Source organism: Heterodontus francisci, chromosome 17 (genome assembly GCF_036365525.1).
Source record: "Heterodontus francisci isolate sHetFra1 chromosome 17, sHetFra1.hap1, whole genome shotgun sequence".
Classification (NCBI taxonomy): Eukaryota; Metazoa; Chordata; class Chondrichthyes; order Heterodontiformes; family Heterodontidae; genus Heterodontus; species Heterodontus francisci.
This window is the reverse complement of record NC_090387.1, coordinates 67,865,860-67,884,927: the sequence shown is the minus strand read 5'-3', so window position 1 is coordinate 67,884,927 and position 19,068 is coordinate 67,865,860. Positions and strand designations below refer to the sequence as shown.

General features: G+C 43.4%; 1 protein-coding gene across 5 annotated transcripts in view; it reads left to right on the top strand.

Annotated features, from left to right (window-relative positions):
* The window catches only part of cpne2 (copine II), a 341,237-nt gene that overhangs the window by 291,916 nt on the left and 30,253 nt on the right, over positions 1-19,068 (top strand). For all 5 annotated transcript variants that reach the window (XM_068049588.1, XM_068049587.1, XM_068049584.1 and 2 more), the window contains one exon: positions 17,522-17,758. In XM_068049588.1, the coding sequence (XP_067905689.1) occupies positions 17,522-17,758 (237 nt within the window). The remainder of the gene's footprint in view (positions 1-17,521; positions 17,759-19,068) is intronic.

The window sequence follows — 19,068 nt, the reverse complement described above, 5'->3', positions numbered from 1 at the left end:
TTGAGGGATAAAAGATTGTCACAGTCTAACTTCCCATCCTTCAGTTCAAATTATCAGAGATCTCTGTTTTGGCTTGACCTTTTTTAGAATTTTGAGAGATAATAATTAAACAGACTAAAATTCTCTTCCTTCAGTGTAAATGGATGAGAGCTCTTTTTTCAGGTGCTAACACCACAGCTATGTGTCTGTGTGTGTTCTGTTAGTACAAACTGTCATCAACTAAAAAGCCTGTTCAAAATTGAATTGTAACGAATGTATCACATGTGGCTCAGTCCAAGTGGCTGTATCCATGGTAATGAGAATGCACCCTTTGAATCGCAGTCTCCGAATGGCTGTATCCAAGGCAATGAAAATGCACCTTTCTATAACTCCTGAGGCTTGCTGGTTCTTAAAGCAATACTGATCCTTTACAAGCCTTAAAGGCAAATCGCATATTCCCAGGAGAAAAAAAACTACAGGACCATGACACTAGCTTTGACAAGAACTGTAGGCTGGAGATTCCTGGTTATCAAAGCATTGCAAAAGAAGCAGATTGTACTTTGCCTGTGCTGTAGTTTTGGAACTCTGTGAAATGCAGAATCACCCATCTTGCAAGGCTAGCACGCACTGTCTGACAATTCCAACAAACTCTATGGACACGGAGAGAGCTGTGTCTAAACACGGACAGGTGTTCACAACACCGAGATGGGGAATGAAGAAAGAGACAGTTACAGGTTGCTCCATGCTCACATTCAACCACTGACTTCAGTGAGTAAAGAATGTGACCTGTTTATAGTCAGCATTTTAACTATAGTTTTTGAGTATACAATAAATGCTATTTGAAACCAGAAATCTCATTTTTTTTTAAATAGATCATTTTCATGGTTTGTTGTGACACTGTGACATTTACAATTTAAATAGGTGAAGTCATGAAATTCACTATTCTTAAAAATGTAGTGACTGTGCAATTTGTAAAATTTGACCAGAAATTTAGTAGGGCCCTAATTATAGGCAATGGTTCATCCCCATCTGGAGTGCTGTATGCGGTTCTGATCACCATATTTATAGGAAGAATATCAAAGCAATGGATATGATAGTGTATGATAATGTTGCCGACTATTGATGCAGAGGTCTGGAATAATAATCCAGAAAACGTGAGTTCAAAGTTTTAGAATTGTAATTGAGTTTTTAAAAATCTGGAACTGGCACAAGTTAGAACATAGAACAGTACAGCACAGTACAGGCCCTTCGACCCACGATGTTATGCCGAACCTTTAACCTACTCTAAGGTCAAACTACCTACCTACCCTTCATTCTACTATCATCCATGTACCTATCCAAGAGTCGCTTAAATGTCCCTAATGTATCTGCTTCTACTACCACCGCTGGCAGCGCATTCCACGCACCCACCACTCTCTGTGTAAAGAACCTACCTCTGACATCTCCCCGAAACCTTCCTCCAATCACCTTAAAATTTTGCCCCCTGGTGATAGCCCTTTCCGCCCTGGGAAAAAGTCACTGGCTATCCACTCTATCTATGCCTCTCATCATCTTGTACCCCTCTATCAAGTCACCTCTCATCCTTCTTCGCTCCAATGAGGAAAGCCCTAGCTCCCTCAATCTTTCTTCATAAGGCATGCCCTCCAGTTCAGGCAGCATCCTGGTAAATCTCCTCTGCACCCTCTCTAAAGCTTCCACATCCTTCCTATAATGAGGTGACCAGAACTGAACACAATATTCCAAGTGTGGTCGAACCAGGGCCTTATAGAGCTGCAGCATAACCTCTCGGCTCTTAAACTCAATCCCCCTGTTAATGAAAGCCAACACACCATACGCCTTCTTAACAACCCTATCAACCTGGGTGGCAACTTTGAGCGATCTATGGACATGGACCCCAAGATCCCTCTGTTCCTCCACACTACCAAGAATCCTGTCTTTAAGCCTGTATTCTGCGTTCACATTCGACCTTCCAAAATGAATCACATTACACTTTTCCAGGTTGAACTCCATCTGCCACTTCTCAGCCCAGCTCTGCATCCTGTCAATGTCCCGTTGCAACCTACAACAGCCTTCCACACTATCCATAACTCCAGCAATCTTCGTGTCATCGGCAAACTTGCTAACCCAGCCTTCCACTTCCTCATCCAAGTCATTTATAAAAATCTCAAAGAGCAGAGGTCCCAGAACAGATCCCTGCGGAACACCACTGGTCACCGAGCTCCATGCTGAATACTTTCCATCTACTACCACCCTCTGTCTTCCATGGGCCAGCCAATTTTGAAAGTTGATATCAGTAAAAGTGACCATATCAAAAAGAATTCCCACCACCCCCTCAGGGAAACTAGTGGCGAGCAATAAATGTCAACCTTGCCAATGACACCCACATCCTAAGAGCTACCGATCTACAAGCAGGTCAGAGGCTAGAAATCCTGCGGCGAGTAACTCACCTCCTTACTCCCCAAAGCCAGTCCACTATCTACAAGGCACAAGTCAGGACTGTAACAGAATACTCTCCACTTGCCTGGATGGGTGCAGCTCCAAACACACTCAAGAAGCTCGACACCATCCAGGACAAAGCAGCCCACTTGATTGGCACCGCATCCACAAACATTCACTCCCTCCACCACCAACGCACAGTGGCAGCAGTGTGTAACATCTACAAGACGCACTGCAGCAATGCACCAAGGCTTCTTCGACAGCACCTTCCAAACACGTGATCTCCACCAACTAGAAGGACAAGGGCAGCAAATGCATGGGAACACCACCACCTGCAAGTTCCTCTCCAAGTCACACACCATCCTGACTTGGATCTATATCGCCATTCCTTCACTGTCGCTGGGTCAAAATCCTAGAACTCCCTTCCAAACAGCACTGTGGGTGTACCTACCTCACCTGGACTGCAGTGGTTCAAGAAGGCAGCTCACCATCACCTTCTCAACGGCAATTAGGGATGGGCAATAAACGCTGACCTAGCCAAAGACCCCCACATCCCATGAACGAATAAAAAAAAAAATCCTAGAAGTCACCATTGACTGCATGCGGAACTGGACCAGCTATATCAATACCATGGTTTCAAGCAGGACAGTGGCTGGGTACCCCATACAAGTGACTCATCTCCAGACCCCTCAAAGTCTCTCCACCAACTACAAGGCTCAAATCAAGAGCATGATGGAACACACACCACTTGCCTGGTAGTTATGGCTGCAACAATGCTCTAGAAATTCAACATCAAATCATGAAACAATAAGATCAGTGCCACTAGACTCAATATCCACCCTTTCAACCACCAACAATCTGTAGCTGCAGTATGTACAAACTACAGCATGCACTGCAGCAACTCACCAAGGTTACTTTGATAATATCTTCTGCCCTACAAAGTCAAGCACTAAGAACAAAAGCAGTAAAGTTGTAGGAATGCTATCCCCTCCAAGTTACCTTTCAAATCTCTCACCATCCTGACTTGAACATGTATCACCATTTCCTCATCATCACTGAGTCAGAACCCTGGAATCCCTGACCATAGTGCCATTGTAGATCGTAGGAGCACCACCACCACAAGGACTGCAATGGTTTAAGGAGAAGGTCCACCACCACCTTCTCAGGGCAACTTGACATGGACAATGAATGTAGCCTCGCCCATATCACTTACATTCCAAGAAGAAATTTAAAAGAAAGACTTTTCCATTTATATAGCACCTCATTGCATCTTTTGAAAATGTTTGATAACACTCATGAGTTGTTGTTGCTGTTGCTATAGATAGATGAATGGATGGTACCATTCAAATGACTAACACCGGGGTAAATTTAAGCGACTAATTCAGAACTTAGCAGAGCAAGTTCTGATAAAAGGTCATCGACTTAAAACATTAACTGTGTTTCTCTGTCCACAGATGTTACGTAACCTACAGAGTATTTCCAGCATTTTATTTTCATTTAATATCAGAGTGCTTTTTGCACAAAATACGAATATTGTGTTGTTAAATACATGCTGTTGCATTATCTGCTGTTGAGTCCTAGTTGGCGAACTTCCACGTTATATGCTTTAGTAAATACAACGTCATCAAATTCACGAAGGAAAACAAATGCAAAAAAGGTTTTGATGTGTTATTTTGAGGCTCCTTTATATAGCACATTTTCCATGTTCACATATGCCTGCCTTTGATAGGTCATCATTTACTTCTGAACCTATTATTTTCAGTAAGAGCAGAACACCTCTGGACTAGAAAATCACTTATGGGACTCAGCACTTTCCATTTGGTAGTTCTGTGTAAACACAAACCAGGGAGAATCAATGACTATATTCAAATTTTAATTGAGTTTGGCTCCTTGCCAACACAGTAGTCAACTCCAGTAATGTCTAAGAACAGCTTCATTTGCTGCCTGGCCCAGTTCTTCTACAAATAGAATGACTTATGTGCTTTTAAAACTTTTTTTTTTTTAAATGTCTGTTCAGTAGATAGTCTGGATGTTTAATGTGCCACATGATCACAAGATAGATAGCCATGAGGAAAGGCCATTCAGCCCACTAGATCACCTATTCAGGAAGAACCATCCAGCTGATTGTTAAGCAACTCCTTTTGTCTCCATTACCCTACCAGAAGTCTATCCCATGTGGTGATCACTCTTCCTGAAGAACTTTTGGGAATCAGTCCGAAGTGAGCCTTTCAACAATTTGAGCCTGTGCCATCTTATCCTACTGTCACAGTTACCTTGAAGTAGTGTTCTGGATTTACCTTCTCTACGTTGTTTACCATCTGATCTACACTTATAGGTTCCCTTTTAGTACCCTCCAGTTTCAAGAGTGAAAGTGACCAAGGGACTGAAATTCTTGGGGTGGGGGAGGGGGTGGTGTAGGGCACAACATGGACAGATCACCCATTGACACGATTTTGGGGTGAACTCAGACCTGCTCGGTTTCTGCCTTATGTAACCTGTGACCAAATTCCAATTGGGAGCAGTACTTGGGTGGTCAGATGCCCGCTCCTCACGTGTCCAACAGAGACATTGGAGGAATGTCTGGGGGACCATTCCCAGGCTACTCCAAGAATTCCCCACCCAATGTCTCTGGTTAAGCCTAGCAGAAGCATACCAGTTTGGAACAAGTAAGAGTTCCACACAAAACATCCATGAGGAAAGGTAATCAATCCCCGAGAAGAAAGATGAACTGATATCTCAAAGAGTTTGTTTCCTGTGGAGAGAATTATCTTTTAAACATTCCTCTTCAACTCATTAGGGGCCTCTGCTGCTCAAAGCAGAGTAGCTTCCTTCTCACTGATTTCTGTGCTCCATTGATGTTGCGAGGTTGAAGGGAGTCCTTGTTCTACTCTTCTTATCAATGTAGTCCTCTTCTTATAGCGTTCAGTTTGTCACTCACCCCACCCATCTTTGTGTGAGTGCAACACGCGTGGGGTGCCACTCTTCCACAGTGCGAAAAAATTTGTACTTAAAAAAAAGTACCATCAAAAATTAAAGCACGGTAAGATTATCCGGCTGAATTCTACATGTGAGAAAGGTCCAGATTCAATCCCCATAGGTGATGTTGGGTATACTAACTTCGTCTTGGTCTACGGAAGGAAAAATCAGCCATGATCCCTGTTGCTGCTCGCCTTCCATTAACCTCTGCTGGTATGTGCGGAGGTTGGGTCAGGACAAGACTGAGCTCTACCGCAGTGCTGCATGTGGTTGACTAGCATACTTATTACTTGCTCTCTAAACTCATAGATGAATAATAGCTACCAAAGCAGATTGTAGCCAGAGCCATACCATACCTCAGCAAGGAGTCCAAACCTGCATGAGAAATGGGGAGTCAAATAAGTATCTAAACCAGTTACATTTCAGAATAGCAACTTAAAAAGCTGGAACAATCTTCTTTCAAAAAAAACAGTTTTCCTGTTGTGAATTCCTGATATATTGTATCAAACAGATCTGTTGATGAACAATAACTAGCAATTTCCAACTCATCGACATTCACTTGTCTTCATAACCCTGGCAGACTGCACTACTATTTGTTTATTTGGGAGGGAGGAGATCTTGTTACCTGATTTCAGCGCATTATACACCCAAACAATCTTTCAGGATGTGACAGCATCTGTTGTCTCATTGTGCTAACACTGCCTATACTCAATCAGACCTCATGTATTCAGTGCTTTTCACTTGATGAATACTCTCACTTTCACTTTCCTTTTCACTCTGCCTTAATGACTCCTTCTGGATTGCCAAGTCTTGCCAATTTCTATTAGAAATATTAAAATTATACAAATTTGGAAAAAAAGAACACAAACTTAAGCACAACAAAAAGTTTCTTGAATTTTTTTTAACTATCTAAAAAGAAGTGACTTTTTATCCAATCTGTAGGCACACCCAGGTGAGTGTGCATAGTGTAAAAGGCACGCAGGCTGATTTCAGCAAGACTTAGCATGGTCTCACAGAATTAGAGGCTTTCGTATCTGCACTGTGGGTGTATCTATACTGCATGGACTGCAACGGTTCAAGAAGGTGGCTCACCATCATCTTCCCATGCAATTTGAGATAGGCAGAAATGCTGGCCTTGCCAGCGATGCCCACATCACATGAACGACTAAAAAAAGTTTATATTGCAAAATAAAGACACTATTATTTTCTTCTAAAATATTATTAATGCAGTAAAGTGTGCATCACATTATCTGTTGCAGCAATAACACTGCAAGAAAGTGTTTCTAAGTAAGAAATAAGGTATTAATAACAAGCTATGATGGATAACTGATGGATGTATTGAGGCTTAAGTATTTCTATCTTTGGAACCAACTGAATAGTACCAAAAAAGTCACAGCACTGTGCTGCAGCATCTTGTCACCTTAGTATCTATTGGTTCTACTGTTTATATTGAATTTGGCAAATAATACCTGATGCAGAGTAAAGTGCTCTACTGTGCGCCGTAATACATCTTAACTCCAACATCAAAAGAGCACCCATGCCCCTAATGTGCCAGTGTAATTTTTTTCCACTTCCCACACCAGCCAAACTGCAGGCCTCTCTGAACAAGGGCGCAGAGATGGTGTCATTGTTCCTTAGTCTTGGGGCCTCCCCAGCCTCATTTAGCATAGGATCTTACAACTGACAAAGAGAGGAGATTTTCATTCCAATTACCTGGACTAATGAACATTGTGTGTTTACAACTGCATGGGCCCAGGCAGGCTCACAGTGATGAAGAAGTGGAAGTATTCTATGAGCAGGTGCAAAAAGCATTGAAGCATGCGAAGACTGGAGACATTTTGATCATCATGGGTAATTTGATTGCAAAAGTTGGCAGACAGAGGCATGGAAATGTGGTAGGAGCTTATGGACTAGGAATGAAGAAGAGCAGAGGTGAACGCCTGATACAGTTCTGTGAGGAAATCTACTTGGTCATCTTGAAGACACTCTTCAAACAACACCCAAGAAAACTGTACACCTGGAAGAATCCAGGAGATGCCCACAGCGATAGTCAGCACGGTTTTGTGAAAGGTAGGTCGTGCCTCACAAACCTTATTGAGTTTTTCGAGAAGGTGACCAAACAGGTGGATGAGGGTAAAGCCGTGGATGTGGTGTATATGGATTTCAGTAAGGCGTTTGACAAGGTTCTCCACGGTAGGCTATTGCAGAAAATACGGAAGTATGGGGTTGAAGCTTTGGATCAGAAATTGGCTAGCTGAAAGAAGACAGAGGGTGGTGGTTGATGGCAAATGTTCATCCTGGAGTTTAGTTACTAGTGGTGTACCGCAAGGTTCTGTTTTGGGGCCACTGCTGTTTGTCATTTTTATAAATGACCTGGATGAGGGTGTAGAAGGGTGGGTTAGTAAATTTGCGGATGACACGAAGGTCGGTGGAGTTGTGGATAGTGTCGAAGGGTGTTGTAGGGTACAGAGGGACATAGATAGGCTGCAGAGCTGGGCTGAGAGATGGCAAATGGAGTTTAATGCGGAGAAGTGTGAGGTGATTCACTTTGGAAGGAGTAACAGCAATGCAGAGTACTGGGCTAATGGGAAGATTCTTGGTAGTGTAGATGAGCAGAGAGATCTTGGTGTCCAGGTACATAAATCCCTGAAAGTTGCTACCCAGGTTAATAGGGCTGTTAAGAAGGCATATGGTGTGTTAGCTTTTATTAGTAGGGGGATCGAGTTTCGGAGCCACGAGGTCATGATGCAGCTGTACAAAACTCTGGTGAGGCCGCACCTTGAGTATTGCATGCAGTTCTGGTCACCGCATTATAGGAAGGATGTGGAAGCTTTGGAAAGGGTGCAGAGGAGATTTACTAGGATGTTGCCTGGTATGGAGGGAAGGTCTTACGAGGAAAGGCTGAGGGACTTGGGGTTGTTTTCGTTAGAGAGAAGGAGGAGGAGAGGTGACTTAATAGAGATATACAAGATAATCAGAGGGTTAGATAGGGTGGATAGTGAGAGTCTTTTTCCTCGGATGATGATGGCAAACACGAGGGGACATAGCTTTAAGTTGAGGGGTGAAAGATATAGGACAGATGTCAGAGGTGGTTTCTTTACGCAGAGAGTAGTAGGGGCGTGGAACGCCCTGCCTGCAACAGTAGTAGACTCGCCAACTTTAAGGGCATTTAAGTGGTCATTGGATAGACATATGGATGAAAATGGAATAGTGTAGGTCAGATGGTCGGCGCAACATCGAGGGCCGAAGGGCCTGTACTGCGCTGTAATGTTAAAAAAAAAATCAAATAGATTTTCTGATGATCAATGAAAGATACAAGAACAGCATCAAGAATGCCTTCACGTACCCAGGTGCAGACACCAATTCAGATGACTGTCTGCTTGTAATGAAGATGAAGATCAGGCTGAAAATCTCAAAAAGGAATCCCATGAAAGATCAAGCCAACTTAGATAGACTGAGAGAGGAAGATGTGGTGAAGAGGTATGCAGCGGCGGTTACTATCAAGTATGAAGCTTTACTTCAGGAAGGGACAGTGCAAGATCTTAGTGAGGAGGAAACAACAGAAAGGCATTGGGAAAGGTTGAAACAGAGCATGAAATATGCAGTAACTAAAACAAAGAGGAGGAAACATCAAGAGTGGATGACTGATGAAATACTAGATATGATGGAGAAAAGGAGACAGAATAAGAATAAAGAAAAATATGACAAAATAGAAAGACAGATAAGAAAAGCATGCAGGACAGCCAAGGAACTGTTGCAAGGAAATTGAAGAACTGGATAAAAGGCATAATGTGAGAGCATTGCACGAGAAAGTTAAAGCACTGACAGACAAGAAGAAAATAGCCACAAATTGTGGCTGTATAAGGGGCAAGGAAGGTGAACTTCTCTCATTAAAAGAAAGGGTAGAGAAAGGATGGGTGGAGTACACAGTGAGCTGTATGACAATGAAGATAGAAGTGAATTGGTACCACCAGAGGTAAGAGCAGGACCAGAGATAACAGAGGCAGAAGTCAGTGCAGCAATCAAAAAGATGAAAGCAAAGAAAGCACCTGAAATTGATGAGATACCAACAGAATGCCTGACAGCCCTGAATGATATTAGCATTGGGAAACTGACAGGCCGTCTGAAACAAAATTTACAGAACAGGATTCATACCTGTGGATCTTACGCAATGTTCATTAAGCTTCCAAAGGAACCAAAAGCCCTAGCGTGTTCAGAGTACAGGACAATAAGCCTCATGAGCCATGTGATAAAAATGATTTTAATAATCATTGGAAAGAAATGGCCAATCTATTGAAGCAGAGATAGATGACAGTCAGTCAGGATTCAGATCAAAGCAAGGAACAAGAGAGGACATCTTCAACTTGAGAGTAGTGATCGAAAGATATTTGAAAGTACAAAAACCTGTGTATATATGCTTTATAGTGTATGAGAAGGCATTTGATAGAGTCAGAAAATAATGGAATGCTTAAACAAACTAGAAATTGACAGAAATTATAAAAGCATAATTCAGAATCTATATTGGACGCAATCAGCTTGTCCCACAGTTTCCCAATCTAAAGAGGAGTGCGTTATGTCACCAAAACTGTTCAACCTGTACACTAAAACTATCTTCAGAGATATAGAGCATCTACCAGGTTGCAAAATTAGTGTGTTGAACATTAATAATTTGAGATACGCAAATGACACTGCACTGATTGCAGAGTCAGAAGAGACCCTACAGGAAATCGTGAATAAAGTGAATGCAATTAGTGTGGAATAGGGATTAAGAATGAATGTGATAAAATCAAAACAATGATGATAGGCAGAGACCTAACCCTGGAAAAGACAATTGAAGTAAATGGATAAATCCTGGAACAAGTGAAAAGGTTTACATACCTTGGGCAGATTATCATAGATGATGGAAGATCTGACTGTGAGATCCAAAGGAGAAGTGAGATAACCAAGACCAGCTTTGTCAGAATGAAGGACATGTTAACATCAAAGAAACTGACCCTGAATCTCAGGGAAAGAATACTGAGTTGCTACATTTTGTCATCTATGTTATATGCCTCGGAGACATGGACAACAAATAAAGAGACTATTGATACGATGAATGCATTCAACATGTGGATATATCGGAGGATGTTCCACATAGCTTACACAGACAGCAAGACTAATGAGGATGTGCTGGAAATGGCAGATAAAAGAGATGTTAGTGCATAACATCAAAGAGAGAAAGATACAATACAATAAATCATTAGAGCAGAAGGTAGACAGAGACAATTATTGGAAGGAAAGATCAATGGAAAACATAGGAGAGGGAAGCAGAGAAGAAAGTGGATGACAGATATAATGGACTGGATGCAGTTGACCTTTGCAGAATGTGTAAGACCAGCACAGGAACAGAAGTGGAGATCCATGACAGTCAACCTTCTGGGAAGAAGATGACAGTAACGAACAAACTCGGACTAAACTTGAATTCAGGTCCCATGGTGAAAGGTCAATGTACTAGCCCACTGCACCATCCAGTCTCTTCACCTTAATTGTCCCTTGTATGTGTATTTAATTTAGTCTTTTTACAGGGTGTTCACATCCAGGAGTTAGAATTGGCAATATTCACAGACTAATGATACAGTTCAAATGGTGTATTGCTAGGTTGCTCTGGGTTATGATGTATTGAATCTCAGCACTGTTTTTTATTATATAAAACTCTATAAGGTATGGTGTCTTAGCTAATAATGAACCACAAGACATTTTTACTAATGGTTGTTATCAATGTGAAATATAAATACCTCTAATCCAATGATATGAGCTAACAAATAGGAAGTGGCTCTAAACACAGCTATGGGGAGAGCATGGGGCAATTGATTACTTTGTGTTGCTCTAGCAAAGAGCCAGCTCAGACTTGATGGGTTGAATGGTCTGCTCCTGTGTGTAAATTTCTTTTGGCTGGATGGTGCTAAAGCCGTCGATGGTAATGCAGTCTAAAAAGGTTTGTGAGGTGGACTGTGTAATATTACTTGTTCCTTTTGTATGTGAACTATTGAAAAACTCACGGGACTACAAGTAATATCCAAATAAAATGTGGGTTTTTATTATAACAATTAGAACACACACATATATCTGTATAGCTACTGCAGGAGCCACACCAACACAGAGCTTACTCTGTTGGCCTATACCCACAACTCCCTGGTCATGTGTGACGTGACATCACTTCCTTCAGTGACCTTCATTTACAGTTTCTTAAGGTGGTCCTCTTAAAATCGTCCCACAACATCCCCCTTTTGTCCAAAGATAAAAACATATGTACAATATACAATGATGCTGCGGTTCAGACTAAATGTACATGATGAAAACAAAGTGTTATTGACAAGTAAGCAAAATTAACACTCTCTAACACAGAGAGGGGGTTTCCTTATTCATCCCGATCTTGTTATCGTAAACCTCTTCCCAGAGCTGAGCTGGTCTTGATGACTCCTTTGAGACGCGGGTGACTCGGAACTCTGGTTAGCATGTTCTTCATCTGTGCTTGTAGATTCTATGTGTTCATCTTCAGCCTTTGAATGTGTCTGAGGTGCCACCGGGTTGTCACATGTAGTGTTGTTGTACAGCTCTCTGAGTTGACTTCGGTTCCATCTGAAAATTACACCATTGGGTGTCTGGGCCTCGTACAATCTGGGCTGGTCACATGTCCTAGCAACCTCTGCAGGATACCAAGTTTCCAATGCATGATTGCGGACTCTGGCCTTCTGTCCTATTTGCTATTGAGCTAATTCTGGTCCTGCTTACCTGTCATACAATGCCTTCATCTTCCCTTGCTTAGAAAACTTAGAAAAATGATGACTGGCAACATCACCAATCACCAGCAATCCCTCTGGCCTCCAGGTACTTGCTGCAACAAACTGAAGCCCAAGGAGAGACTCCCAGCCATATCACCTCTTCGTGTCAAGACTCCCAGCCTTTGTGTCGTTTTTTACATGGACTAACCCGATACACTCAACCTGGATATTTTCTACCATCTTCGGTGCATTACTGACTTCATGTGTTGTGACAATTCATAAATCTTGGCAAACTGGATGTCCTATGACAGCTGGTCCAGTTGTGTCTACAACAGAAACATTTGTATTAGCCACTCGGAGCTCCCTTAGCTGCACTGCAAGGTTATCATTCCAATGTACTTGGTTGGAGAACCATTGTATGCAGTCAGCCGAGCCATGGTGGGTTGTACCATAGATTTCCATTTCTTTAGATACATGTCCTTCAGTATCCGGATGGGCAGAATATGTGCATTTGCTTTGGTGTTGATTTTTACTTTGAGCTTATGCCTGCCACTCTTTTTTTTATTCATTCATGGGATTTGGGCGTCACTGGCCAGGCCAGCATTTATTGCCCATCCCTAATTGCCGTTGAGAAGGTGGTGGTGAGCTGCCTTCTTGAACCGCTGCAGTCCATTTGGGGTAGGTACACCCACAGTGCTGTTAGGAAGGGAGTTCCAGGAATTTGACCCAGCGACAGTGAAGGAACGGCGATATAGTTCCAAGTCAGGATGATGTGTGACTTGGAGGGGAACTTGCAAGTAGTAATGTTCCCATGCATTTGCTGCCCTTGTCCTTCTAGTTGGTAGAGGTCGTGGGTTTGGAAAGTGCTGTCTAAGGAGCCTTGGTGCATTGCTGCAGTGCGTCTTTTAGATGGTACACACTGCTGCCACTGTGCGTCAGTGGTGGAGGGAGTGAATGTTTGTGGATGGTGTGCCAATCAAGTGGGCTGCTTTGTCCTGGATAGTGTCGAGCTTCTTGAGTGTTGTTGGAGTTGCACCCATCCAGGCAAGTGGAGAGTATTCCATCACACTCCTGACTTGTGCCTTGTAGATGGTGGACAGGCTTTGGGGAGTCAGGAGGTGAGTTACTCGCCTCAGGATTCCTAGCCTCTGACCTGCTCTTGTAGCCACGGTATTTATATGACTACTCCAGTTCAGTTTCTGGTCAATGGTAGTCCCTAGGATGTTGATAGTGGGGGATTCAGCGATGGTCATGCCATTGACTGTCAAGGGGAGATGGTTAAATTCTCTCTTGTTGGAGATGGTCATTGCCTGGTACTTGTGTGGCGCGAATGTTACTTGCCACTTATCAGCCCAAGCCTGGATATTGTCCAGGTCTTGCTGCATTTTTACATGGACTGCTTCAGTATCTGAGGAGTCACGGACATATGGGGACATATAATCCCGATCATAGCAAATGCCTCAGTTTGTGTGATAGAATTGACATGTTGATCTAAATTAACTATGTGAAATGCTTGCTCACTATTCACATGAGTGCATTCTTCATCCGTGTCCTCCTGACAGTCTGTCTCTCTGCTGACCGGATGTACCTACTTGGGCTTTTGTTTTGTGTTGGTATACCTCTTGTTGCATTTGCCGACCTTCTCTCTGCATGTGATCTGCCACCATCTCTGTGTGCGGTATCTGAGCTCGGCCTTCTGCACTACCTTGTCCAATGTCTTCGCATGCCACAAGCTTTGCACTGGTCCTGATATGCTGGACAACTGCGAATTGGGTAAGTAGGGCACATTTGCCACAAGGCTTAGCAGACATCTGAGACTTCCTTACATACCAGTGTCATAGCCGCCCCCAATGCTTGCATCTGCTGGCGCCCAGCCATGATGGCTTCAACTTTCCTTCCATCATTGAGTAGTGCATCTATGGTGTGCTCTTTCTTCTTTTCTTGCAGGTCTTTTTGAAAGGCTTCTAGTGGGGTAGACGTGATAACCCATTCTGACAATTCAATATCTGCAAAGTCACATTCTTGAGCTTTGTCTCAGCACCTTGCAACAAATTGGTCAATGGACTCACCTTGCCTTTGCTGGTAGGTCATAAGCTCAAGCTTATGTACTCGGAAATAGACCTTCACCTTCAATTGCAGTTCCAGGAATGTTCACAGCTTACTAGGGTTCTTCTGATCCTCAGCTGACAATCCTGATGTGTTGATCCATTGCAGGCCCTCGTTGCCCAGTGTGATCTTAATTTTTATAGCTTGTTTCTTTGGTTCACTCACTCCTTGATTCAGGAAACAAAGTTCCGTCCGCTGTCGATACAGTTTAAATTCAGACGCTATGTCTGACACCTTCCAGTCCATAACTGGATACCAATAAACCATTTTCTGGATGAGCCTGCTGTTTCACAAATACAGGGTTTTTCACAGGTACAGCTTTCAGTTTCCTTTTTTAAACAGGTTTGTTTTTGTAGGCCCAGCTCTTTTAAAAGTGAGAGACTATAGCTGCTTTATTTACCAAACTTTTTTTTTTCAAACTGAGAGCTGTTTTTGCAGACCACTGCACCTTGCAGTACCGACAGCTGCCACAACCAGCCTTTTACTTTGTGCTGGACCTCCACTGGCGCTTTTGAGCACTTCTCACTCTTTTCAGCTTAGAACCCACCCACAAAACAATAAAAGGAAAGCTAAACCAGTTATGGCAGTACTACTTCTTTTCAAATTTTTTGACCCACTGCTAGATTAGTTGAAAGCTCCAAGCTCCTGGCAAATTGCCTGCTGTACTCATATAGTTTCAACATCTCCCGGGGTCCTGTTGTGGGGTCTCCTTCTTCAGAAGAAATATATCCTACGCATTGCCACCATGTAATATTACTTGTTCCTTTGGTATGTGAACTATTGCAAGACTCACAGGACTACAAGTAATATCCAAAGAAAAAGTGGGTTTTTATCATAACTTAATTAGAACAAACATTATATATCTATATAGCTACTTCAGGAGCCACACCCACACACAGCTTACTCTGTTGGGCTACACCCACAACTCCCTGGTCATGTGTGACATAACGTCACTTCCTCTGATGATCTTCACTTGCAGATTCCTAAGCTGGTACTCTTGAGGTTGTCTCACAACAGACTGGACATCTCTTTGTGACTGCGAAGGCTTTTCGTGTCACAGAATATTGACAGAAATGCAGTAATAATCTTAGCCATCGTATTTAAATTGAACTTTCATCCGTAGAATATTACTTTAGAATTTTACAGTTAGAAAAAGAAAATAACATACACTTACACAATTTGTTAAAACTAGAAATGTCCTGTGGTTTTGCACGATGCTTTAATTCTACCTCAGCAAATAAATGTAGGGGAGATAGTGGTGTAGTGGTAATGTCACTGGACTAGTAGTCCAGAGGCCCAGGCTAATGCCCTGGGAAATGGGTTCAAATCCCACCATGGCAACTGATGGAATTTAAATTCAATTAATCAATAATATTCAATTAAATGATTTAAAATAACATCTGGAATTGAAAGCTAGTCTCAGCAATGGTGCCATGAAACTATCATTGATTGTTGTAAAAACCCTTCTGGCTCACTAATGTCCTTCAGGGAAGGAACTCTGCTGTCCTTACCTGGTCTGGCCTATATGTGACTCCAGACCCACAGCAACGTGGTTGATTCTTAACTGCCCTCTGAAATGGCCTAGCAAGCCATTGTTAAGGGCAATTAGGGATGGGCAACAAATGCCAGGATGCCAGTGACGCCTAAATCCCATCAAAAAATTAAAACAGGTATAGGAAAATGAATGCATTGATCTTAAATGACATGCTGTAGCTGAAAGTCTGTGTGTTTTTTATAGCAGTAAACTATTTGTGTGATACTATTATGCAGCCCCAATGTCCCTATAGTCAAGGGAGTCAAGGGTTATGGGGTACAGGGAAGTGGAATTGAGACCACAACCAGATCAGCCACGATCTTATCGAATGGCGGAGCAGGCACGAAGGGCTGAATGGCCTAGTCCTGCTCCCAAGTTGTATGTCCTATGTTCACCCCACCATTGGCAGCCATGCTTTCAATTCTTTAAGCCCTAAGTGTTGGAATTTCCTCCCTAAACATCTCCATCAGTCAACTGACATGCCAAGAAGAACTACACTTCTAAAGTACTTCATTGGATGTAAAGTGCTTTGGGGGTGTCCTGAGGTTGTGAAATACACTATATAAATTCTTGCCTTTCTTTTATCTCTCTCTCCTCTTTTAAAATGCTCCTTATAACCCACTTCTTTGACCCAGCTTTTGTTCACATGACTAATATCTCCTTATGTGGCTCAGTATCAAACCTTTTCTGATAATGCTCCTGTGAAGCGCCTTTGGGGTGTTAAGCTTCATTAAAGGTGCCATATAAATGCTAGTTGTTGTTTTTGATAATCTTTGTTGATTGCTACCTACATTTTTTCACGTGTTTTAGTTCATTAGTTCTTGCTGGGGTACAGATCCATGGGCACCTGTTGCCCTCTGGTATCTCACCAAGTGACCATTCTTCATTTTCAGCGATGAGGAACATCACAGTTGGCTCTGAGCCTGCCCACACCTGTCTTTCAAATACTGAAACTTTCCACCAGAATCCTGGGATAGCAATCAGGAGCAGGAGCCCCGAGTCTTGCTTAACATCTCTCTAGGCCAGGAGCACCGAGCCCAGTTGTGGTGTGTTGTTTACTGCACCGGCAGTCAAGACCAGCTACTTCAGTACTGACTGGAAGTTGAACCTGGGACTTTCCAATCTATATGAATTAGTACTTTCTTCCCAGTAGACCATCAGTGGAGAAATGTGAATGAGTTTAGAATATTGGTGGATGTCTAATTTTCTTTTTTAATCCCCCTGCCCATTCCACAGCTGAGGAAGGCCAGCAGGTAAACTGATACCAGCCCCAACTCTAAATAATTTATGTAATTCAGTGGTCTGTACCTGCACCTTAGTGAGAGGAGGTATAATAGCCTCTCACAATTGAGATGAAGAAAGCAGCATTTATTTTTACACAGAGCAACAGATTACTTGTGCAATAATAATCCTTATCCTGCTGAAAGAAAATGAGGGTTCAGCACTGTTCAGACATTATTTTCAGAAGTTCTTTTGACTTTGTTAAATGTACATATTATGTGGAAAAGAATTAGGAGCAGGAGTAGGCCACTTGGCCCCTCGCGCCTGCTCCACCATTCAACAAGATCATGGCTGATCTGATTGTAACCTCAACTCCACATTCCCGCCTACCCCCGATAACCTTTCACTCTCCCCCCTTGCTTATCAAGAATCTATCGACCTATGCTTCCATCGCTTGCACTTTCTGTTGATCATTGCAAGAAGTCTTACTTTCTGTCTTTATTCACAGCAATACTTTATCCTCCTGATTATAACGGATGGCGTTATTAGCGACATGGACGAAACCAGACACGCCATTGTGCAGGCAGCCAAACTCCCCATGTCCATCATCATTGTCGGGGTTGGCAATGCTGACTTTGCTGCCATGGAGTTCCTGGATGGAGACAATCGAGTTCTGCGATCATACACTGGGGAGGAGGCCACTCGAGATATTGTGCAATTTGTGCCATTCCGGGAATTTCGAAATGTAAGTCCTATCGGAGAGAAACCATGCCTTATTGTTGCCATAGAAAAGAGAAAGTATTGCCAAAGGGTCATGAGTCTTGAATCCAATTCTCATCTCAGCAGTGCTTTGGGGAGGTTCCAAGCAGAAACTAGGCATGTCCCCATGGAGGGAGGCTAAATTAACTGAGAACTCTCCCCTCAGCCACTGGTCAACTGTGGTATTTCCAGTGACCTGGAAACGAGACATCCACTGCCCTTTCACATGCATAGTGGGTGTGCCCTTGAGAGACCAGAAAACCACGAAAACTGTTGGAGAGGGTGAGAAAGCTGGTGTATAAATTTCTAGGAGGTAAACCCGCCCCCCCCACACCCCATCAAAAAAAAACTAAGGCTAGGATTTTATCTGGGCAACAGGGGTCTCGACCTTCAGCAAAAGCACCAGCGAGTACCCCGCATGCCCCTTCTGTGTGAGGCCCACCGAAATAAGTGGCAATTAGGCACTTAAGTGGACAGTAGTGGGCCTTCCACAGAATCAAAGACCCCTGTGATGGACGTTCCATCCTCTGAGAGCTGCCAGCCAATCAGAGGCCGGCAGCTTTTTAACTGAGCAGCGCCACTGGGGAGGCAGTGGCTACTGCCAGTGGAACATCCACCCGAGGCCTAGGAGCAGTGCCAGACCCAGGCTACAGGTAGGTCAGGGCGGGGGAGTTCTCACGGGGTGGTGGTCACAGGGGAGGGGGGTGTTGGGGGTCAGCAGCAAAGACAGGGTCGTGGACCTCAGAGGGACCTTCCCCTTCCCTGTGCTGGGCCCCTTGTTCAGGCACTAAATGCCTTTTAATGCAGCACACCACCCCCCTCCACCCCCGACCTCCTGGCACTGGCAAGCAACCCACATGTTTTTCTTGCTGTGCTCCCCATGCGGCAACAGGCCCTTCCACTACTGGGCTAATTGCGGCAGTGGCGGGATGAGGCTCTTAATTGGGTATTAATTGCCCACTTAAGGGCCGCAACTGAAGGTGCTGCGAACAGGAGTGAGATCCAGATACCTGTGTGCTTCCATTGTAATAAGGCAGGTCATCTAAAGGCTGACTGCTGGAAACTAAAGGGTTAATCAGGGCACATCCACTCAGTGAAGGAGGAATCCTGGAGGAGAGCACAACAGAGCAAGCTGTAGCTTCAACTGCAGTTCATTCAACCCAGGAAGCTTACTACTGCAAGTGCAGGAAAAATTAATAGGATTCCTGAAGGCCATCGGGGTTTTTTGTTTGAAGGGAAGGTGACCCCATACCCCTCGAGTAGAGCAAGCAAGCCTGTAGTAATTCTCAGGGACAC